The 25,444-nt window shown below is 42.6% G+C and overlaps 1 protein-coding gene across 1 annotated transcript in view; it reads left to right on the top strand.

The window, feature by feature from the left end:
• The window catches only part of DNAH8 (dynein axonemal heavy chain 8), a 621,721-nt gene that overhangs the window by 67,023 nt on the left and 529,254 nt on the right, over window positions 1-25,444 (top strand). The window contains exons 9-10 of the mRNA XM_075064269.1: window positions 1,874-2,050; window positions 12,814-12,927. Of these exons, the coding sequence (XP_074920370.1) occupies window positions 1,874-2,050; window positions 12,814-12,927 (291 nt within the window). The remainder of the gene's footprint in view (window positions 1-1,873; window positions 2,051-12,813; window positions 12,928-25,444) is intronic.

Below are 25,444 nucleotides of genomic sequence, written 5' to 3' on the forward strand. Positions count from 1 at the left end.
AGAATGACAGTTTTCAGCCAGTGCTAGGGTGACCAGATGTCACAATTTTATAGGGACAATCCCGATTTTTGGGTCTTTTTCTTATATAGGCTCCTGTTACCCCCCACCCCGTCCCAATTTTTCACACTTGCTGTCTGGTCACCATAGCCAGTGCATACAGAATTCTTATAAAATATTCAGCATTTTCCCTGGTTCTTGAATTCTCTGGTGAAAGCATGCTCTTTCATAAACCTTATTTCTTGGCAGTGTAAAGTATGCTTCAAATAGTGCCCAAACTCTTTTATAGTCATCTTTGTCACAGTCTTCAGTAAAGGTGAATGATTTAAAGATATGCTCAGCCTTCTTCCCCATAGCATAAATTAAAGAACATACCTTGCTGTACGTCCAGTTTCCTTGTGGAATTTGGTTGCAATGTGAAATCTTGCAAAATATTGCTTTCAGTCTGTGTATTCTGAAAGTTTTGTAAAAATTGAAGTTCTCTGGGGCATTGAAAAGTGGCATGTTGATGAGATCATGCAAACTTTGTTGCTTTTCTTTCCTTCTGTCTGCAGTCTGTGTTGATTTGTTCCTTCTGTTTCTGTTCTCCTCTTGCACTACATTACTTCTAACAGCATGTCATGTAGACCTTGTACACAGTGCTGCACGTCAGGCTTTTGTACCAGATATGGACTGGTTACAGAGCTTCCTTCCTAAGGTCATACAACAGAGATATGTCCACTATAAGATCCTTTAATGTAGTGCAGGTGTGGCTGAGGTTAGCTTAAATAAGATATGTTACACTCAATGCTATCTACTGGCTAAACATTATAACACTGTTCAGCCTTCCATTTCATCTTGCTCCTGCAGGGATCCAGTGTCATCAGATCTGTGGCCGACCAAGAAGCCCTCTCACTCTCTCCTTCCCTTGACAACAGTGCTGCAGAGGGCTCTCTGAGCTGCCACAGTGCCAGTGACACCTGCCTGATCCCTGCAAGTACAAGTATAAGGGGAGGCTGCACTTGTGCCTACTATTACCTATGGCTGTTTTTTCATCGGTTTCAATGTTTCAGCTGAAATTGAAGTTTACCAACATCTGTTGATTTAAATTGAAGCCTACCAAGCCTACCTATGAGAAAACTTTAAAAAACCTGGGCCTGTTTAATCCTGAGAAAAGAAGACTGAGGAGGGACCCGATAACAGCCTTCAAATATATTGAATACTGTTATAAAAGATGATAGTGATCAATTATTCTTCATGTCCACTGAAGGTAGAACAAGAAATAATGGGTTTACTCTGCATCAAGAGAGATTTAGATTATGTGTTAGAAAACTTTACAATTATAAGAATAAACAAGCACTATAATCAAACACAGGTTTTCAAGGGAGCTTCTGGAACACCCATCATTAGAGGCTTTTAAGAACAGGTTAGATAAACACTTGTCAGGGATAGTCTAGGTTTGCTTGGTCCTGCCTCAGTGCCGGCAACTGGATGTGAGGACCTCTCAAGGTCTCTTCCAACACTATATTTCTATGATTCTGTGATTCTATGTCCAGCTCTCTGTCCTGGCTGATTTAAGTACTCCTTCTGAAGGATTCTAATTAGCTAATGAACTAAGCATGGGTTATGACCTTCCCTGCCCTTTATACCTTCTACTATGGGAAGCAGAAGGGTGCATAGGGTGTACATGTACCTCCAGTGGAAGCTGCCATTCCAAACAATCCAGTCTCATGTTCATGGGGTGCATACACACCAAGAGTGGAATCTGTGGGGACAATACATCTTGAAAAAACATAGTTACTGTCGGATTAGCAACATTTCTTTACATAGAGTAAGAAATATCTAAACTAGTGATACAAACTTTGTTTTATATTTAAAGTTATTTTATTGATTGCAGGTTCTTATTGAGAGTGAGCAGATGAGAAAAGAAGCTGACGATTCAGGGCCATTGACTGAACTAGAACACTGGAAACGTATGTCTGCTAAATTCAATTTTATTATTGAGCAGATTAAAGGACCAAGTTGCAAAGCTGTCATAAATGTTCTAAATGTTGGACATTCCAAACTATTAAAGGTAATTCTTATTTTCTTCTTTTAAAAACTCTTTTGATTGCTTTAAGCTAGACTTGCAATATTGATTTTATTTTATGGTATTGAGAGGGTCTTTGTGAGGAGAAGTGGGCGAAGAAAGAGGAAAATATAGGAGAGGAGGTAAAGTACATAGTATATGGAGAGAAATAGCATGGGATATTAGGGGATGTAGAAATAAATTACAATTACTGAAGCTAACTCAAAATAATTTCAGGACCTGCCTTGACATTGTTTTTTCTGAATATCATCAAGTTTGAGTGATTGCATATGTCAAATCTACTGTAGGCATGTGTGCTCCCTGTGCACAGATGTCAGAGATTCCCCCCCTCAAAGGTACCCATTGGGATGGCTTGAGTGCCTGCTTTTGCTGCGTGCTACTGCATGCTGCTATAAGAGAGCGGAGCTGCCTTCCTCCCCCTCAGTTCCTTCGTACTGCCAGTAACAGTTGTTGGAACAATTCCAGACTTAAGTCAAGCACTTCCCTCATTCTTCTTTGTATATATTTGTAAGTTAGTAGTTATGGTTAGTTTTAGTCAATTTTACATAGTTTTAGGGCTAGATGTCCATTTTTGGTCTCTTTTGACCTTTTTTCTCTTTTGGTATTGAGACCAATACTGGAATAATGCCTCACTTCCTGGGGTTTAAGTCCTGCCAAACCTGCACAAAGCCTACGCCGGTCAACAACCTGCATCCAACCTGCCTGAAATGTTTCAGAGAATCTCACATCAGTGACAAATGTCGCATTTGTAAAGGTTTCAAGCCTCGATCATAAAAAGATAGGGTGGTGAGACTTAAGTGTTTGCTTATGGAAGCAGTACTTTGACCCCCATTGGCGTCGTCACATGGGGAAAGCACACCAACAACCTCTACTTTTTTATGGGGTGCACCGCCGGTGATATCTCTGGCTCTTTGGTCCCATTGCCTGACACTGAAGAAAAGACTCAGACCTTCCTCAGGTTCCGCTTCAGTATCGAAGTAAGACAGAGGCAGACACTCCACGAAGCATTTGGGAGAGAGGCCATCCCTAGAACACTCATCATCTCTCAAGGTGGGATTGCAGTCTCTGAAGCTCGTTCCAGGTCTGTTGAGTCTGTCCTCTGAAGGACATTTGTAGAGCCAAGAGACAGTGCCAGTTGCACCAACATCAGAGGCATGTGCAACTGCAAAAGATTTGCTTAGCCTCTTGGTACTGGTATCACTGGCAGCGGAAAGCCTGCATTTGGTGCTCATACCTCGCCACTCTGAGATCCTGCAGTACTGCCATCCAAACCTCTGCAGAGGCCTGTCTTGTCCATAGGGAAGCCTCCTGTGATTTCCCTGCTACCGCCATCCCTGGGCTTGCGCTATCTCTCACCAGTTCCATTGGGATTGGCCCCTCCTCTGTCAGAGGCATCCTCCTCCTCGGACCTAGAGGTGAGGTCCTCTCTATTATGTCTGGGAGATGGCACATCCCTCCATCAGATTTGTTGGGAGCACGGGCTGTGCAGCAACTCCAGCAATGGCCCTCAGCTTACCGTCAGTGGCCATTTTGGTGACCATTGGGGCATTTCCCCCTCCAGCCAGGTCCTCCTTTCAACTTTCTTGGATGCAGTCATGGAGAGTGAACCAGACACCAGCAACAAGAGAACCATTCCCCAGTATCTGGTGCTGAGACCAGTTCCAGGCATCAAGATCACCCTTCTCTGGTACCCAGTACCAAGACTAGTACCGAGCAGCCAGAACTCACTTGGGCAGCCTCAGCCACCACCTCAGATATCAATTGAATATCCTTGTCTTCATCACCAGATGAGGCTATAGAGCCATGAAGTTACTCACTGGAGGACTACAGAGCGCACTGATGTTTTTAAAAAAATGGCCTCTGTACTTGAATTTCAGGCAGAAGAGTTGTCTGAGAGCTCTCACAAGTTGGTAGATATCCTGGTGTTGGCAATCCTGGCTGGCGAGGCTCTACCAACTAGTGAAGCCATCATGCAACTAGTCAAGACTTTTTGACAGACATCCTCCTCCCTGTCCCCCACAACAAAATGAGCCAATAGGAAGCACTTTGTCTCTTCTAAAAGTTATGAATATTTTTACTGTTACCTCTCCCCCTTTGGTTTCTTTTGTGATGGCAGCTGCCAATGAACGGGAAAGACAAGGAGAACAAGCTTCCATACCAAAAAGCAAAGACTCAGGGAGGAGGCACAGATGCCAGCAAACAGACCTGAAAACAGGGGAGTTCGAGTGGGAATTTGTAGGAGGAGTTGGGGGTAGGGGGGGCAGTGTGTGGTATTCTGTTTTTGTTTTGTGTATGTGTGATTTGTTTTTCCTTAATGGGAGCTTAGGAGGGAAGGCTGTGATGGCTACAGAGGCAGCAGTGGTAGTGACCCAAGAAATGGAAGAGACAATGAAGATGGCTGGTTGTGGAAATGGCGGGGTATACATTATCCTAGAGTGGGTGTCTGAAAGATGCTTTGTATGAAGTGCTGCCTGATAGATCTGATGGAAGAGATGGTCCGAGGTTTGGAGATGCAAGTAGAAATGATGATTGAGTTTTGAAGGGGATTTGAACACATAATGGAGGGAAGGAGAGAGAAGGCTGAAGGGAAAACTCAAATCTTGCAGATGCACCCTGGACTGAAGAACTGTGAAGGTAGACTTCTGGATGAAGAAAGTGGCCAGTGGAAGTATGTGACTGCAAGAAGACGACAGAGGAAAGGACCAGCTAGTGAAGGAGAAATAGAGCAGAGGAACAGGTTTGCTGAGTTGGAAAATGAAGGGGCTCAGCAGGCAGTAACAGAAAGTGGGAGGACAAGGAAGAAGAACAGCTAGTCCTACAGGAAGAGGAGAAGAGTAAATGAGGTAGCCAGAGTTTAAAACCCCAGGAAGTTAGAGGATAACTCGCAGAAGATTGCAAGTGAAAACAAAAGACAAGAGGACTTACATCCAGAAAGAACAGAAGGACAAAGGGTAGAGAATTGTACCAGCAACAGCAAGGGGCAGGTCTACATCACTAGGAACTCCCTAATAAGAAGAACAGACATGCCTGTCACCATAGCCAATCCGGAGAACTACAGGAGGATGTATTGTCTGCCAGGAGCTAAGATGCAAGATGTGGACCTGAGGCTGAAGAGGATCTCTAGCAGAGGCAAGAAAGAATCCACTGATTGTCCTTCATGTGGGAACAAGTGATAGTGCTATATTCTTGCTGGAATGCATCAAGAGAGACTATTCCTGGCTGGGGAAGATGCTTAAAGAAATGGAGGCTCTGTTGATCTTCAATGGAATTCTACCTGTCCCTAGAGGAGGAGAGTGAAGGTGAGATATGATTATGATGATCAACAGATGGCTCAGTCAATGGTGCTATAAGGAGAGCTTTGGAATGTTTGACCATTGGGAGGCATTCGTGGACAGAGGACTGGTCTCATGTGACGGCCTCCACCTGAGTAGAGAAGGAAATAGACTTCTAGAATGCAAGTTGGGGGAGGGATAGCTTAGTGGTTTGAGCATTAGCCTGCTATACCCAGGATTGTGAGTTCAGTCCTTGAGGGGGCCACTTAAGGATCTGGGGGAAAATCAGTACTTGGTCCTGCTAGTGAAGGCAAGGGCCTGGACTCAATGACCTTTCAGGGTCCCTTCCAGTTCTATGAAATAAGTATGTCTCCATATTTTAATTTTTTTAAAACTAATTAAAAGAACTTTTAAACTAGGAATTTGGGAGAGACAAGTGAGAGATGCTCATGTAATTGTCACACCGTATTCTAACATTGAATGGAAGGAAAATCAAGTAAAAGAGGAGACAGCAATGGAGAAAGGAACAACAGAGGGTAGGAAAATGGAAATCAAAATGAAAAATAGTGCCAATACCAATGACACAAACAGCCAGATAGGTGATGCTGGCAGTAAAATGGCTGTACCTAATTGGGCAAGGAATCTGGGTGAAGCCAAGAAGAAACAAGCAGATGTCTGTATACTACTGCAAAGAGCCTGGGTAACAGAATGGAGGAACTAGAGCTACTGGTGTAGGAAATGAAACCAGATATTAGAGGGGTAACATCACTGGGAATAGTGGTGGAATAGTAGTCATAACTGAAGTACAAGTATTGAAGGGTATGTGCTGTTCAGGAAAGACAGAAATCAAGGCAAAGGTGGTGAAGTAGCATTGTATATTAATGATGAAGTAGAGTGTAAAGAAATTAGAAGTGATGGAAGGGTAAAATGGAATCTGTTTGGACCAAAATCACTTTGGGGAAGAAAGGTAACAGAGGCTCCACTAGAATAGTGTTTGGGGTCTGCTACAGACCCCTATTATCCAATTTGGCTATGGATAGAGACCTCTTTAATATTTTGATGAAATAAATACTACTAGGAATTGTGTGATTATGGGAGACTTAAATTTCCCAGATATAGATTGGAGGACAAGTACTACTAAAAATGGTTTGGCCCAGATATTCCTGGATGTGATAGCTGACAGATTTCTTCACCAGATAGTCACTGAACCAACAAGAGTTGATGCCATTTTAGATTTAGTATTGATAAGTAGTTAGCACCTCATAGAATAACTGGTTGTAGAGGGGAACGTTGGTTCAAGTGATCACGAGTTAATTCAGTTTAAATTAAATGGAAGGATAAATAAAAAGAGTTCTGCATCTAGAGTCCTTGATTTCAAAAGGGCAAACTTTAAATAATTTAAGGAAATTAGTTAGGGAGGTGGACTGGACTGAAGAGTTCAAGGATCTGAGTATGAGGAGGCTTGGAATTACTTTAAGTCAAGTTGCAGAAACTATCTGGATCCTGCATCTCAAGTAAGAGGAAAAATGCATAGGGAAGGGTTGCAAACCAAACTGGATGAAAAAGCATCTAAAACAGGTTATTAAGAGAAAGCAGAAAGCCTATAAGGAATGGAAGATGGGTTAGATCAGCAAAGAAAGCTACCTCTTGGAGGTCAGAAAGTGTAAGGAAAAAGTGAGAACTGCCAAAAGCCAAGCATAGTTGGACCTCGTAAAGGAAATTAAAACCAATAGTAAAAGGTTTTTTAGCCATATAAATGAAAAGAAAATAAGAAAAGAAAAAATGGGACTGCTAGGCACTGAGGATGGATTGGAGATCAAAGATAATCCAGGCATGGCCAAATACCTAGATGAATACTTTGCCTCAGTTTTTAATAAGGATAATGAGGAGTTTAGGATTAGTGGCAGGAGGGCTAATGGAAACAAGGATATGACAGTAGAAATTAACGTATCTGGGATGGAAGCCAAACTCAAACAGCTTAATGGGACCAAATCGGGGACCCTGGATAATCTCTGTTCAAGAATATTAAAGGAGCTAATACATTAAATTTCAAGGACAAAAGCAAGGATTTTTAATGAATCCATAAATTCGGGGTTTTACTCTATGACTGGAGAATTATTAATATAGTACCTATCTTTAAGAAAAGAGAAAAAATGATTTGGGAAACTACTGGCCTCTGTTGTATGCAAGATCTTGGAACAAATTTTGAAAGAGAGAGAAAGTTAAGTTAAGTTAAGGACATAGAGGTAAATGGTTATTGGGATAAAACACAATATTGTTTTACAAAAGGTAGATCGTGCCCATTCAACCTGATCTCTTTCCTTTAGAAAATAACTGATTTTTTTAGGCAAAGGAAAGGCAGTTGATCTAATCTGCCTGGATTTCAGTAAAGTATTTGATACAGTTACACATGTCAAGTATCAGAGGGGTAGCCGTGTTAGTCTGGATCTGTAAAAGCAGCAAAGAATCCTGTGGCACCTTATAGACTAACAGACGTTTTGGAGCATGAGCTTTCATGGGTGAATACCCACTTTGTCTGATGCATGTCTCATGCATCTGACGAAGTGGTTATTCACCCACGAAAGCTCATGCTCCAAAACGTCAGTTACACATGGGGAATTATTAAATTGGAGATGATGGGGATTAATATGAGAACGCAAAGGTGGATAAGGGACTGGTCACACTGAAAGGTGAACTGTCAGGCTGGAGCATGGTTACTAATGGAGTTCAAGGATCAGTCTTAATAAACATTTTCACAGATGACCTTGGGAGTAAAATTGGGAGTGTGTTAATAAAATTGGTGGATGACACAAAGTTGGGAGGTTTTGTCAATAAGGAGGAGGATCGGAATAGCATATCAGAATATTTGGATGATCTTGAAAATGGGGGTGATAGAAGTGGGATTAAATTCAATAATTCAAAGTGTAAGGCTCATGGATTTAGGGACTAACAACAATAACCTGGGGACTTATTATTTGGAAGCGACAGAGAAGGAGAAAGACCTGGGTGAATTGCTTGATTTTAGGATGAGTATGAGCTGTCAATGTGATGCAGCCATGAAAAAGGCTGACACAATCCTAGGAATAGGGAAGTGTTACCACCATTATACAAGGCCCTGTTGAAAACTCATTTGGAATACTGTGTGCAGTTTTGGTCTCCGGGTATGGCTACACTCACACTTTATAGCGCTGCAACTTTCGCGCTCAGGGATATGAACCACCCCCCCACCCGAGCGCTGCAAGATACAGCGCTGTAAAGCGTCAGTGTAATCAGGGAGGCAGCGCTGGGAGCACGGCTCCCAGCACTGCATGCTACACCCGTAGAGGATCTGGTTTACGTGCAGCGCCGCGCTGCCGCTCCGACTACACTCACACTTCAAAGCTCTGCCGTGGCAGCGCTCCCGCAGCACTGCCACGGCAGCGCTTTGATATTCCAAGTGTAGCCATACCCTCCATTGTTTACGAAAGGTAAATTCAAACTGCGTTCAAACTGAGAGGAAACTTAAGGTGCTTGACTTGTTTATCCTAACAAAAGAAAGGCTGAGGGGAGACATGATTGCTCTCTGTAAGTACATCAGTAGGATAAATACCAGTGAGAGAGAGAAGTTACTCAAATTAAGGGACAATGCTGGCACAAGAACAAATGGATATGAATTGGCCATCAACAAATTTGGGCTTGAAATTCGATGAGTCTTTCTAACCATCAGAGGAGTCAAGTTTGAAATAGCCTCCCAAGGGGAGCACTAGGGGCAAAAAACCCTAATTGGTTTCAAGACTGATCTTGATAAGTTTATGGAGTGGATGGTATGATGAGATTTCATGTGGCCCATCTGTGACTCCTAGTAGCAAATATTTCCAACGGTAGAAGATGGGACATCAGATGGGTGGGGCTCTGAGTTACTACAGAGAATTCTTTCCCAGGTATCTGGCTGGTGGGTCTTGCTGACATGCTCAAGATCTAACTGTTGCTATATTTGGGGTCAGGAAGGAATTTTTCCCCAGGTCACATCGGCAGAGGCATTGTGGATTTTTTTGCCTTTCTCTGCAGCATGGGGGACGGGTCACTTGCTGGCTTGAACTAGAGTAAATGATGGATTCTCTGTAACTTGAAGTCTTTAAATCATGGTTTGAGGATTTCAGTAATTCAACCAAAAGTTATTGGTCTATTACAGGAGTACTTGGGTGAAGTTCTGTGACCTGCGATGTGCAGGAGGTGTGATTAGATGATCATGATGGTCCCTTCTGGCGTTAAAGTCTATGAACCTATTAGGCTGGATCTGTTTGGTTGCAAGCTTTATTCTTCAGGAAGTGTGCAACTCGGGACTGCAAACTGGCAGACACCCCTGAGTAAATATGACTTCACACATTGGGAAAGCATCAAAAAATTTGACAAGTTACCAGAGGACTGTAGACATGGGAGCTGATCATTCCTGGCTTTGGGTGGGGTTCCTTAGAGGTAGCTCACAATGCAGTTAGGGAACTTCACTATTTTGGATACTAATAAAGGATTTATTACTAGAATTGGTCTGATAACTATTGAGCTGGGTGTGTGCAGGTGTGGGTTCATTAACATTTGGAGCAGAGATCCCCCATCATGCAGTGCTTCCCTGCTTTTCTGGTCCTAGAGTTCCATGTGGTTCTTGAAGTGGAATCTCTGTTCTCCATTCTGAATACTAATGGATATGCCTCCTTGTTTCATTTTCAATGCAAATGAGGCTAGGGGACTTTCCTTAATTCTGTCATCTGTATCCCAAGGGTTTAGGTGTGTCTCCCACTGCCTTTTCATAGCTTTTTGTAAATCTTTCTTCTGATTGGTTTTGGTTCAAGCAGAGGCGGGGATGGGGGCTTTCATGAGTCAGACAGGCTGGGTACTGTGCCCTGGTACCCCAAGAACACAGAGCTGCTAGGTAACACTCAGGGGAACAGGCTTCAGTTCCAGCTATTTCCTGTTTCCCTAAGTGATGAATGGTTGCCATTATCAGTTCACGATGCTCTCTTTCAGTCTGCCAGCTGCTCCTGTGAAATTCACAAAGTGCATGGTGATGGTGGCAGCCCATCTTCAAAAATTAGGTGTCCATGTGGTTCTGTACTTGGAGGACTGGTGTATCAAAGGTTGGTCTGAGGCTCAAGTCCTATGCAGCCTATCCACTGTCCTGTCCACATTCTATACTCTGGGTTTCCTAGAAAATTGAGACAAATCCTGAAAACCCTCCTACTGGTCACAGATATGTCTTCTCTGGGTGGGGGAGCTCATATGAGGTCCCTTCAAGTGCAAGGTTTTTGGTCATGTAGGTGTCTAGATTCTCACATAAATGTCAGGAAGCTAAAAGCGCTATGTCTAGCCTGCTTGGCCTTCCTTTCCCACATAGTGGGAAAAAATCAATCAATTCTGACATATAATTTAGTGACCATGTTTTACATAAACCAACAAGGAGGAGCAACTCTTCCAGGAAGCAATCCATCTCTGAGATTTTTGTATAATCCACTCAATTCCTCTCAAAGCTTCTTATCTTCCAGGAAAACAGAACATACTAGTGCATCAGCTGAGCAGATCCTTCTCCAATCAACACAAGTGGTTATTAGAACCAGACATGGCCAGGTCCATCTTCCAGCTGAGGGGGACTCCCCAAGTGGATCTGTTTTCAAAAAGAAAATGCCATCAATTCTGTTCCTGGGAAGGACTTAGCCCAGGCTCACTGAGAGATGTTTTTCTCCTATCCTGGAAGAATTACCTCCTGCAGGCCTTCCCTCTGATTCCTTTACTGCCCAGAGTCTTATTCAAAATAAAATGAAACCATGCTAGCTACATCCTTATAGCACTAGTGTGGCTCCCCACCACTTGTACTTGATCCTACTAACCTTGTCAGTTGAGCCTCTGTCTTTCCCATTAGATCCAGACATAATCTCCTGTGACCATGGACATCTGCTCCATTCTAACCTCCAAGGTCTCTAACACTGTGGGTGCTTCATGGCTGACACTCTTTGAAAAGTTCTGCTTGAAGAATGTGCAAAAAGTGCTTCTGAATAACAGAAAACTCTCAGCTAGAAACACTTACCTCATTAAGTGGAAGTGCTTCTCCATTTGATCTCGTAGGAAAGATGCATCTCCAGGGTAAGCACCTTGCACCTCGTACTGGACTATATTCCAGGTCTAAAAAAGAGTTTGGCTATTAACTCAGTCAGGGTACATCTGGCAGCTATTTCAGCCTTTCACGTCTGAGTGGATAATAGATCCCTTTTCTCCAACTCCAGCATCACCTGATTCTTACAGAGTATGGCCAAACTGTGCCTTCAAATACAAGACACCATCCCACCTTGGGATCTGATTTTAGTCCTAACAAAATTGATGGTACTTCCCTTCAAAACCCTTGCAACTTGTTCTCTCCTCAGTGAAGGTTACATTTCTGGTGGCAATTACCTCAGCCAGAAGGGTTAGTGGAGAGTTCTGGTGTCAGAACCCCCTATATAGAGTTTTTCATAAAGATAAAGTTTATATCTGCCTTCAACTGACATTTCTTACAAAAATAGTCTCTAAATTCTGTGTTAAACAAGCAATTTATGTACCCACATTTTTTCTGAAACCCCATACACTTAGATATGAGGAAAAGCGTCACTTCTTGGATGTAAGAAGGGCTTTAAGTTTCTGCCTGGAGCATGCTAAATCTCTACAGATCCTCTACACAACTCGTTATAGCAGTTGCAGAGAGAGGTAGGGGCTCTCCAGTTTCCATTCAGAAAGTCTCATCCTGGATCTCTTTGCGCATTCGCTTATGCTACCAATTGGCTAATTCTATCCAGCCAGCTGCAGTGTTGGCACATTCTACTAGAGCTCGGACAGCTTCTGCAGCTTTCCTGGAACAAGTGCAAGTTCTAGACATTTGTAAAGCAGGGACTTGGTCATCACTCCACACTTTCACTTCTCATTATGCCAATTCCCATCAGTTCAGAGACAATGCCAGTTTCAGGTGGGGTGTCTTGCAATAATTGTTCAGATAGACTCTGAACCCAACTCCCTGGGTGTTTGCTTGTAAGTCACTTACAGTGGAATTGATGTTCAATCACTTGAAGGAGAAAAAACAATTACTCACCTTTCCGTAACTGTTGTTCTTTGAGATGTGTTGCATGTGTCCTTTCCATGACCTACCCAACCTGCCCTCTGTATCAGAGTCTGTCTGATACAAAGGAACTGAGGAGGACAGGAGCGGCTCCACTCTCTTCTACCAGCTTGCAATAGTGCATGGCAACAGAGGACGCTCCAGCCACTCCAACAGGTACTGCTGAGGGAAAAAACCTCCAACTTCTGTGCACAGGGCACACACCCACCTACAGTGGCATGGACATGTGCAACACATCTAGAAGAACAACAATTATGGAAAGGTAGATAACCAGTTTTTACAGATGTGTATATTCTGCACATCTATATATTGGCAATAATATATTGATACGTATGAAATTTTCATAGTATTTTTCCCTCTAGATGTGGCGAGAGTTGGATGCCAGAATCACGGATACTGCAAATGAATCAAAAGATAATGTGAGATATTTATACACACTTGAAAAAGTATGTCAACCACTTTATAACTATGATCTTGTAAGTATACTTTTTGTGGTTCTCAGTACACAGTTTAAATAGTCATATAGAATGCATAGAAAAACAGTAAACTTTAGGATAGAAGTAATCTTTGTGGGATATATTTTTCTAAATTCTTTTGTAACTTCATATTTTTAAACAATCATTTTATTGGACTAGATGCAATGAAATATTAATTATTGTACCTTTTTGCATAGAAATTAAGTTTAAATTCCTATATTTTTTAAACTCGTATTTTATTAACAATTTTGACAGTCCATTTTGCCTTTCTTGGAATTGTATATACTTTTTTAAGGAGCTAAAACAGAAAAAAATACATTTATGTACACTACAAAGGTCATATAATTAAATTTAGTGGCTTTCATTAAAAATTCAGCATGTGCCGACAATAACCGTACAATTGTATCCAAGAAACCACAGTTTCTCTAATACATGAAATATATGTTAATTTGTTAACAAATTTTGCAAGGCTGCCTAAGAGTAGCAAGATAGGGGCAGAAAATGGTCCAAGATGGTATAATTTAAGAGGGAGGAGGTGAACTCATATGTAAGCACATACAATGTAATCATCAGAAGAATATAATTTGAAAAGTACCTTTTTTGTTCCTTTTGAATTCCAGATTTCTTTCTACTTTTGCAGATTAGTGAATCATAGTAACTCTTTACAGGCAGCTAACATGGTTCTGTGTTTAGAAGAAGAAACAGCCTCCATGTCTGAAACACTCATTTCAATTAACATGGACAAAAAAGAAATAGCAAGTTGATTCTAGAAGATCCACAAGTCTGCTACTAAAAATATATATAGTCATCATGTTTGATTCAGTCCCCTCAGTTAGTCTTCTGGCAATGAATAAGATTCTCACATCCAAGCAATTTTATTGAAATTCACAGCTTTGCCTCTCTGCCTTTATTTTCTAGTTGGGAGGATACGTCAGCTAAGGTATTTGTACAGCCTCCATTATTGTCATCTTTGAGCACCTCATAATACCTCTGTGAGATAGGGAAATATCTGCATTGTACAGATTGGAAACTGGCTTGTCTGAGGTCACACGGGAAGTCTTCAGCAGAGTAGAGAATTGAGCCTGAGTCTCCAAAGTTGCAGGCTCGCATCCTAACCAGTCTTCTTTCTCATACAGTTTGTGGTGCCTGGTTTCCCTCTTCCTCAGACAGCAGGCATGGAAGCTGATCAGTCTATGTATAAAATTCAATTTCTTCCATGCCACCATTAGAGAGGGTTTTGTCCAGCTGCTTGGCCCTTGGGCTCAGAACATTCCAGTTTATTTTGGACAAGGATTCTCCCATTCTGAGAAGTAGGGCTTTTTCCTCCTGTACTCCCTAATATATTCATACACAAGCTGGGGGGATGCAGGGGTTTCTATCCCATTCTTGTTCTCTATTTCATAAAAGATTTGCCAGTCATGATTTGAGATAGAAACTCCCAGGTCCACACTTCAAATCATCCCATCTCCTCTGTTCAGTGGACCTAAAAGATACACACTTTCTATCATATCCCCATCTGTTAACATTATCCAGGTCTTTCAGTGTCTACTTGCATTTAGCTCAGGGACAAAATCAATCACTGTGCTATGAATCATGGATATCTAATCTATTGGGAGACAGCATAAGGAAATAACGCCTTTAGGAACATAGATAGCAAAGGTTTTCTTTTTCAAGTTTTATCAAACTCTCTTATCTTCTGTAGCCAAGTGTAAGAGGAATGCAAGTGTTCATAAATTCCTGCTGACTCATTGTGATGCACAGTTTGTTGACTCTACCCAGGATGTAGAAGGGATTGTCTCCTTGGGTGAGGTAACTAGGTCTGGGATTAGAGATTCTATTGTGAAATTGTTAGAAACAATTTAGCCTGGAGGAGAAAGCTTAAACTGATCTTTGTTTGGTATTATTTTTATTTCAAGTGACAAAAGAAGATATTTAGGAAAAGGGGTAGATTTGGGCGTTAATCCAGAGTGTGTATGCTCTTTTCTAGAGTGGGTAAGGACTCAGCTTTTCCTGACAGGGTCCTTTCCAATTTCTTCCTCTCCAATCAGGTTGATCTTACATCTCATGGACTGAATGAACCTTATCCTGAAGGGTTGTTTTCACCTTTATTTTCTTCAAAGATTCTTCCTTCTTCAATGGTATTCTTTCTTGGAAGATCTCCTTTCTCTCCCTTACCCTTTAATGAACCAGTTATGTAATAGTGCTGCTCCACTTTGGTTACTATGGTCCTGAGCTTCTCTTCCTACTCATCTGATTGTATCAAAATGATACTCCCATTTTGGTCCCCATCTTCTGATACAAAAAACGTAACTTTTCTTGGTATTAGATCCAGTGTTGGATGATCCTTTTAGATGTGTAGTCTTAAAAAAATACTGGTATTCCAGTACACCCTAGTCTGGTTTATCACCCTAGCTGAAGTAGCATATGTAAATAGATAGTGGTGAACACCCGAACCCATACAGTTGTCCTTCTTCTTACCTTCCCTCTGCATCTGGGTAGAGCCTTGCCTGTTTACATCAGAGTGGTTTAGCTTATGCAAAGAATACTTCATGGAGGATTTTAGAAAAATAGAGCCTACTGCTCCCTGTCTTCAAGGTAGTATGATAGCAACATAGGTCTTCAACAGTTGATTAGTTCACCAGAGTTCACTTTTTGCTCTTGTATGATCTAGTAATGAAACCTCATCATGTTGTAAGTGCTAATAGTCTCAGGGTATGACAATATCTTGGCAGAGAACTTTAAAATATCTTTCTCTTATATAGGAGTACCATAAGTACTCATTATATAGGAATTCCACCAGGATTTCAACAATTTCCACCTTACCATCAACCTCAGCCTGGACCAGTCCACACAAGAGATCCACTTCCTGGACACAACAGTGCAAATAAGCTGTGGTCACATAAACACCACCCTATATCAGAAACCCCTCAAAGGCCTCCTTCCCATGGGTCCAGATGATGAAGATGTCATCAATGTAGCACAAAGAGAGTAGGGGCGCTAAGGGACAAGAGCTGAGGAAGCGTTGTTCTAAGTCAACCATAAAAATGTTGCCATACTGTAGTGCCATGTGGGTACCCATAGCAGTGCTGCTAATTTGAAGGTATAAATTGTCCCAAATATGAAATAGTTGCAGGTGAGGACAAAGTCACAAAATCAGACATCAAGAATTGTAACATTCGAAACCCAGTAGGAGAGCGCGTCAGTCTCCCTGGACACTCAATAACAGACTTAAAAGTAGTAATTCTTCAACAAAAAAACTTCAAAACCAGACTTCAAGGAGAAACTGCAGAACTGGAATTAATTTGCAAACTGGACACCATCAAATTAGGTCTGAATAAAGACTGGGAGTGGCTGGGTCAATACAAAAAGTAATTTTTCCTCTGTTGATATTCACCCCTTCTTGTCAACTGTTGAGAATAGGCCACTTCCACCTTGATTGAATTGCCCTCATTAGTACTGACCCCCCCACTTGGTAAGGCAACTCCCATCTTTTCATGTGCTATACTATATATACTGCTTACTGTATTTTTCATTCCATGCATAGGAGGAAGTGGGTTTTAGCCCATGAAAGTTTATGCCCAAATAAATGTGTTAGTCTCTAAGGTGCCACAAGGACTCCTCATGGTTTTTGTTCTAGAGTAGTTATTAGTATGAAGGACAGGACCTCATCCTTAGAGAGATCATCATAAAAGTGAGAAGGAAGAGACTGTCATAGTTCCTGAGCTAACTGCACCTTTGACCCCTTTGTGGTCTCCTTGAAGGCACCCCGCTTAGGTGTCAGGTCTCTTGCTATCACCTTTCTTGAGGTGGGGTATTGTGACCCTCTTCCTCTAAACCAGGGGTTTAGGCTGAAGTTCCTCCTACAGTTCATTGTGATTTCCCTCAGCAGACCTGACTTTGGTTCAATAGTTACAGCTCTTTAATCTCAGGGTCAATGATAGGGTTAATCAGTGACCAGCCAGTCTTCATAAACCAAGTATTTTTTATTCAGAACAAAAGCATTACAGAGAAAACATATCTTAAAAATATTAAACAACTTATATGCATGTCTAGCTTACTGTGTGTCACCCATCTTGTACATGGAGACTATGTATTTCAAAATTCTTCAGGTCCTGTCACGGGGTTTGTCTGCCTCATCATAGTATCATGTCAGTTTTTAGATAGGGTGAAAGTGACCTCCTCTCCATGTTACTGTGGTCATTTTATACATTTGTTCTCTGGTGTCTCTTTAACCATTTCAAAGAAGTATATGCTATTTCTCTAAGGGGGAGAGACTCCCTAGATTTGCTGTCTACCTAGGGATTTGCATTAATTACACCCCTGTGATTTTAGTTTCTGCACAAGACTCTTTAATAACTACACCATGGAGCCAGAATACAACCCCTACCTTAAAGTTTCTTATAACATTTAGAAAGTTAATACAATAATCTGGACATTTCAGGTGTATGTATTGTTGGGCACAGAGACCTGTTAAAATCTGAAATATAGTCCATCCTCCTATTAGTACAGAATAATTAATTGTAGTTCTTAGGTAAGTCTATGATAGTTTTAGATGTCCCATGAGCTGCAATTTCCACCTTCTATGAGTGATTGTTCCACTATCTAAAATCTTTGCTAGGCAGTTTTCTTCTCGCTATTCAATCTAAAATTTACCCTTAATTAGGTATGCTATGCTTGATGGGAATATCCTTAAAGATTATTCATTACAGGGAAAGAGATGATTTTAAAATATTTAGGAGCAAGTGGAATTTCACACCAGGAATTTCAAGAATTCTTTCAAATATCAATATCAGAGGGCTAGGGTTTAAGACTCTGAGGCCCTGATTCAACAAAATACTTAAGCACATACTTATCTTTAAGAATTCACTAGTCCCAGTTGTAGTTTGAGGGAATTACTATTGTGTTTAAATTTGAGAATGTGCCTAAATATTTTGTTGAATCAGGGCCTTAGAATCATAGAATATCAGGATTGGATGGGACTTCAGGAGATGATTTAGTCTAACCCCCTGCTCAAAGCAGGACCAATCCCCAGACAGATTTTTACCCCCGTTCCCTAAATGGCCCCCTCAAGGATTGAACTCACAATGTTGGGTTTAGCAGGCCAGTGCTCAAAGTTCTTGTGCTGGGTATTCCCATCTCAGCAGGATGCAGACAAATGCCACTGTACAACTTCAATTTTTTTGAGTAATGTCTCTATGGATGCTCCACTTCAAGTGTGAATGTGCACTACATGTTTTCAATCATAGATTTTAGGTAGTGGTGCTCATCCGGCGCATGCATGCACTCAACACAGTCTCATGCTCTGCGCTGAGGCTATAGAGAGTTGTGTGAGTGAACTGTCCTCCCTTCCTTGTCAACCACGTCAGCCTGAGACAGTGTCTCAGTTCAACTTATGTTAACTTTTTTTTTGCATAGTTTTACTAAGTTTAGTTATAGTAGTAGTTAGTAAATAAAATAAATAAATAAAGTTTGTAAGAGCCTATGTCTTTTCAGTTTCTTCTTTTGGGGGAACATTATGTTACTAGAAGTGTATGTCTGGCTCTCTGAGATTTAAATGTTGCCTTTCATGCCACAAGGCTTTCCCAGTGAATGATGGGCACTGCTGTTGCATCTGTTGCCTTGAGGAATCACATGTCCCCCAAAAGTGTAACTTTTGTCTGTTTTTAAAATTGAGAGGCAGAACAAACTGAGAGATCAATTCACATCTCCTCATGATGGAGAGCTCCCGCTATCCTGCTTCTGACCCAAGCCATGGGACCCTCTCTCCTACATACACTGGTTTGTGAGTAAGTTGAGTGCCTCACCTACTTCGGCACAGCACTCTCCCAGATCTTCTAAGAGGAAAACTCAACAATGTTTTGAGAAGGACTCTAGGAAAATGAGTTAAGGTTCCTCAGGTCAGGAAATGTCTTCAAAGAAATCCTGGTCATCGACTGAAACAGCTACATTGACACCCACTAGTTCCCAACTTGATACCAATGAGACTGCAGGTTCCTTGGCTACTAGCAGCAACACTGAACCCAGAGAACCTAAGGATTTTGGCTTTGAAAGGTTATCAGTACCATCAGGGGATTGAGGCAACAAAGAAGACAACTTCCTCTTCTAAGGGTATGTCTACACTATGAAATTAGGTCGAATTTATAGAAGTCTTTTTTTTAGAAATCATTTTTATACAGTCGATTGTGTGTGTCCCCACACAAAATGCTCTAAGTGCATTAAGTCGGCGGACTACATCCACAGAACCGAGGTTAGTGTCGACTTCCGGAGCGTTGCACTGTGGGTAGCTGTGAGTAGCTATCACACAGTTCCCACAGTCTCCACCACCCACTGGAATTCTGGGTTGAGGTCCCAATGCCTGATGGGGAAAAAACAGTGTTGCAGGTGGTTCTGGGTACATGTCAGGCCCCCCTCTCCTTCCCTCCCCTCCCTCCATGAAAGCAACAACAGACAATCGTTTCGTGCCTTTTTTCCTGGGTTACCTGAGCAGACATCATACCACAGCAAGCATGGAGCCCGCTCAGCTCGCTGTCACCATATGTCTCCTGGATGCTGGCAGACATGGGACTGCATCGCTACACAGCAGCAGCTCATTGCCATTTGGCAGCAGATGGTGAATTACGATTGGTAGCCATCGTCATCATATTCCTGGGTGCTCTTTTAGCCGACCACGGTGAGGTCAGTCAGGGGTGCCTGGGCAGACGTGGGAGTGACTCAGCCAGGTCATTCCCATCTTCTGCTGAGCACCCAAGAGATGATGATGGCTAGCAGTCCTACTACACCGTCTTCTGGCAAGGAGCCAGAAGATGATGATGGCTAGCAATTGTAATGCAGCATCTTCTGCCGAGCACCCGGGAGATGAGGATGGCTAGCAGTCATACTGCACTGTCTGCTGCCAGCCTGAGATGTAAAAGATAGATGGATCAAAACAAGAAATTGACCTGATATGTTTTGAGTTCAATCCTTGAGGGGGCCATTCTGTGTGACAGTTGTTTGTGTTTCTCCTTGATGCAAAGCCACTCCTTTTGTTGATTGTATTTCCCTGTAAGCCATGTTGTCAGTTGCCCTTCCCTCTGTCAGAGCAATGGCAGACAATTGTTTCGTGCAAAACCAGGCAAGGAGGCGACAGCAGCGCGGTGACGAGAGGGACATGGTCTTAGACTTCTCACAAAGTACGGGCTGGGCAATGTGCACATCATGCTGATGAGCTCTGCATGAGCTCTGCAAACACGCTGGCAAAACAGGAAATGAAATTCAAAAGTTTGCAGGCCTTTTCCTGTCTACCTGGCCAGTGCATCTGAGTTAAGAGCGCTGTCCAGAGTGGTCACAATGGAGCACTCTGGGATAGCTCCCAGAGTCCAATACCATTGAATTGTGTCCGCACTATCCCAAATTCGACCCAGCAAGGCCAATTTCAGTGTTAATCCCCTCATCGGAGGTGGAGTAAAGAAATCGATTTAAAGAGCCCTTTAATTCGAAAAAAGGGCTTCATTGTGTGGACAGGTTGAGGGCTAAATCGAGGTAACGCTGCTAAATTGGACATAAAGTCATAGTGTAGACCAGGCCTAAGAGGGTACTGTTACCCAGAATTTTCAGAACCCAAAGCACTGGCAACTTTACTGTTTTCTCCAGGTGGTGTCAGGAATAAATCAGTGGGGATACAGTTCCTCCGTCTGATGTATGATTGATACAAACCAAAATGCTTTTTACCTAAAACTTTTTTTTTATTAGGTCTTAAGAATGCACACGCACACATGCACACACATTCTCACACAGTAGCAATAGGTTCACAGCATTCCAAACGTTTATAGTTACCTAACAAGTCTGAAATTGAGGAATCAACAGCCAGGCTTCTGGAGGGCCCTTCTATCCGTCTGTCTGCTGAGGAACTTATGTGTCAGATCCTTGCCCAGAGAAAGCTTCCTCAGACTGCTCCTAAGCACACTTTCTAGCTAAAATTTTCGTAAATTTTCTCTGAACAAAGGACATAACTTATAATAGCCCCAATAGGCTAATAATTTTCTGTGCAATAGGTATTAACAATTAATTATTCTCCTTATCAGCAAAGCCTTACAATAATAAAGCAATAACAACAATAAAACTTACATGTCAGAAGCAGCTAAAACCAAAGCTGTCCAAACATTCCTTCTATTTTCATGGAACCTCAACTCCCTGACCCAACGTCCTATTCTGATAGCAAAACTGCAAACATTCAGGTGCATGGCCTTGTCTCTCTATTTCTAGCTGTGTGATGTTTAGCTGGAAGTAGCGGAACACACAAGATAACTGACTGCAGTACTGTCAAATTCTGGGATGCATGCAGGAATGCCAAATTTGGGGGGTACAGTACCAGTAAAGTCATCCCAGCTATCAGTATCTAACATCTTAGTACGTCAGAAGACCAAGCAATCATCTAGCATGGTACATTCCTCAGAGTGCTTGAATTCTAGAGCACTGTTCACTCTCTCTTCTATAGTCACCTCTGCTCAGGCTGCCACCTTGGTAATAATCACCATATCAGTACCGCGAGAATTCAGATTTTCAAGGGACATAACTATGACAGAGATTCCTGATTCTCCTTTCTTTTGGTACTGGTCTGTTCTTGGTACTGAGGGCCTCTACATCTCCAAACATTCACTTGGTATCAGTGGAGTCTCCCCCATTTTCTACTGTGCTCCACCTTTAGAGAGAGATGATAAGGATTTTACTTTGGCTTATTGGATATCTGTTTAAGGCTCCCCTCTGCATTATCAGAGGAGTATTTACCCCAGAGACTTCTAACGAGAAAGAACACACTTGAAAAAGACATTCTCAAGCTCCATCCCAATGGTCTGAGTATATTTGGATGCTTCCTTCTGTACCATATGGGCCCCTGCAATGGCCATATTGGGACCCCTGGGTGGCATACCATCAACAATTTTCTAGAACACTGAGCCTTACTCTTCAGCACAAAAAAGTAAAAATCTCCTCCATTCTCTGTCCCACGAAGGCCTGAACCATGAAAGGAGACTTTTGAGAAACAGGAGGCTAGAGCAAATAAGGAAGTCACTCTGTTAACTAACATCTCTTCTTCATCCCCAGATGAAGCAGTCATGCCTCCTCTCTCATAGTTGACTGAGAATTTCAAGTGGTTTCAGGACTTCATTAAAAGGACAGAGGATTCCTTAGAAATACCACTTGAAGAAGTTAAGGAGTCACAACTTAAGCTGCTAGACATTTTGCATACAGCATCATCTGCTCGAAGTGTGCTACTGATTAATGAGGTTCTATTAGATCCTGCAGAGTAATCTAGCACACCCCAGTAATGATACTGCTCATCTCAAAAAGGGCTGGTAAAAATATTATGTCCCATCTAAAGACTTGGAGTTTCTTCTTCGAGTAATGTTCCAATGGGTGCTCCACTGTAGGTGTATGTGTGTGACTGCGCCTCTAATTGGAGATTTTTGGTAGCAGGGTCCGTTAAGCTGTGAAGTTCTCTCCCTCCTTCTGCTCTGCCTCAAGACTATCTAGCACTGCACGAGTGAACCCCTCTCACTTCCTTCTCAACTGCCTTTGGCCTCCAACCAGAGAGGTTGTCCCATCCTTATCTGTGTCATTAGCATAAGTAGTAGTTGTTTTTGTTTCTTTTGTTCTCCTTAATAGTTAGTTTCCCTTTATTTTTATTCTGTTGGGATTAAAGGGGAAAAAAGAAGACAAAGAAAGAAAGAACTTTAGTTTACATTTCCTGCCCTGTCTGCGGGCATTCCCCTCACCCCCGACAATGGTTAGTAGACTCTATGTTTTTTTCAGTTTAAAAAAAAAGAGGAAAAGGAGAAGAGGAGAAAAGAAGACCTTCTATATTTCTCATTGTTAGAGGATGATAGGCTCCTGCCCAGGCACATGCCTAGCTCTCCCTACTCCAAGAGATGCCTCTCCTTCAAGGAGTCAATTCTGTAATGGCCAGACATGCTCACTGTATCTGGTGCCTGTAGGGTGACCAGATGTCCTGACTTTATGGGGACAGTCCCGATATTGGGGGCTTTTTCTTCTATAGGTGCATATTACCCCTTACCCCCTGTCCTGATTTTTCACCCTTGCTATCTGGTCACCCTAGGTGCCTGGGAGAGTCTCACAGAAGTGCTTCACTTGTCACAGCTAAAATTGCAGTCTCACGGGAACTAGGAGCTGAAGTTAAAACTCCTTATGGGGAAGGCACTTCAGTCTCCCGGGGACTCCGGTGCTGATCCTGGATCATCCCCAGAGCCTTTAACTTCAAAGGGGACAGGGTCATGAAAAAAACCAACAACCCAGCAGACTCCCCCTGTAAAGGGCTCCCAGACATTGGCCAGCCAGAGGGGTTTCCCAGTGCGTCCATCTTGGTACTGATGGCACCAAAAACACATGGGCTCTGAGTAATTGGCTAGCCAGAGGGGCTCCCCAGTGCAGCCACCTCAGGACTGAGGGCATCAGCAGCTCTGAAGCATGGTACCCAGAAGGGGGCTTCCGCTATGAGCTCAGCTGCACCTGCTGCACCACATAGAGAAACCGGGGGGCTCAGGCAGTCAAGCTTTGAGGCAACAGTACGCCCCCTAAGGAGACAGACAATTATTGTACCATCTCTAAAAGAGTGACACAGAGAAAAATTTGGTCCCAGGTGTGACAAACTCCCATCTAGGTACTCAACCATCGGTATTGACAATGTACCACAGACACTCCTCTGCAGTACCAAGTGAGCCCATGGTACCCATGAGTTCTTGTACCCTGAGACCTGTTTGTTTCCCAGGCTTCTTGCATTTGTGTACAAGCACCTAGGATAACTAGCCAATTGCCCTGCTTTTTCAGTGTGAGTCAGGAGGCCTCCCCTGTTGCACCCTCCTCCGTGTGTTTCTTTCCAGTATCCAACTTCCCCACTTACTTCAGAGATTAGATATCCATCCCCTGGTGAACTTAGTTTAAAGTCCTCCTCACTAGGTTAGCAAGCCTGCCTGCGAAGATGCTCTTCCCTCTCTTCGTTAGGTGGATCCCATCTCTTCCTAGCAATCCTTCTTCCTGGAACATCATCCCATGGTTGAAGAATCCAAAGCCCTCTCTCCAACACCACCTGTGTAATCATGCATTTACTTTCACAATTTGATGGTCCCTACCTGTGTAGTAGTAGGATTTTATGTTTGTGTTTTATATAAATTAGAATGAAGAATAATAATGTAGCATGTATTAAATTTATTGATGTATGATTTGACCATATTCTGCCAGCCACCTTTTCTGAAAGCAGAAAGGAATGGCCTAGTGTGCTATTGGTAAAGATGCATCAGCCATAATCTTTAGGGTCACCACTTTGTTGTATGTTAAATATTAGCATTTTTAAATAAGTAAAAGAATGCAGTGATTGTTTTCTCCTGCATTGCAATTTGATGTTCCTGTTCAAAAGTTCTGTGTAAATTTGTGTGTGAATGAGGAATGTGTGTGTTAGAAGATAAGTGTGAAGGCCATCACCGGACCAGATGTTCCAGGGAGGAATTGAGGACAGACATTCAGGTGCAAGGAGATTGCAACATCCCCCTATTGAGATGTCAGAGGAGGGCAGATTGATAACTCTAAAAGAGAAGGCAGGCACCTGTCAATGGGGACAAGGTAGCTGTGATAAAAACCAGCATGGGGTAACTCCCTGAGAGACTGATGAAAGAACAAGATAAAGAATAAGAAGAACAATTTAAGAAAACAAGTACTCGTCAAATGGCGATTGATTACAGCATCAAAACTGTGCAAAACTCATTGGTCCCAATGAAGGAAGATCACTATATGAACAGGGTGCTTTGCCATGAAACTTTGGGTTCGTCCTGCCAAGATTTCCCTGGAGAATTGTGTCATGACCAACAGAGCCTGGCTCCTCCCTACCCGTGATCAGCCTCACTGGCCACTAGGTTGCTTTGGACTCTGAACTGGTAACTATAACATCAACTGGTGGGACAGTGTGTGTGTGTGTGTGTGTGTGTGATTGAATGCATATGCTAATTGTATCTCCAATTGACGCAACCTATTGCCTTTTCCCCTGAGAAAAGGTCCTGGGTGCTTCTTATAATCATAAAACCTGGGCCTTTTCCTTCAACAGGGAGGATGGACAAGAACATGACTTGCACCTCAAACTCCTTTATCCTTCTTCTCAGAGCCACATAGTGTGCAGTGACCCGCTTGAGGTCATTCTTGGCAGTATCATTGGTGCCTATGTGGAGAAGTAACAAGGAGAAGCATCTGAGGGCTTGATCTGTCTCGGCAGACAATCCATTGCATCCTGAATTCTAGCTCCAGGCAAGCAGCACACTTCTCGAGTTCCCCGGTCTGGATGGCAGATGGATGACTCAGTCTCTCTTAGGAGGGAGTCCCCAACCACCACCACCCATCTCCTCCTCTTGGGAGTGATGGTCGTGGAACCCCCATCTCTAGGACAATGCATCCCATGCCTTCTGTTCGAAGGGGCCTCTTTCTGATCCCTTCCCTCAGATGACTCTTCCAAACCAGTCTCCACTGTAGTACATGTGCAGAG

The sequence above is a fragment of the Chelonoidis abingdonii genome, chromosome 3 (assembly GCF_003597395.2).
Source record: "Chelonoidis abingdonii isolate Lonesome George chromosome 3, CheloAbing_2.0, whole genome shotgun sequence".
NCBI lineage: Eukaryota > Metazoa > Chordata > Testudines > Testudinidae > Chelonoidis > Chelonoidis abingdonii.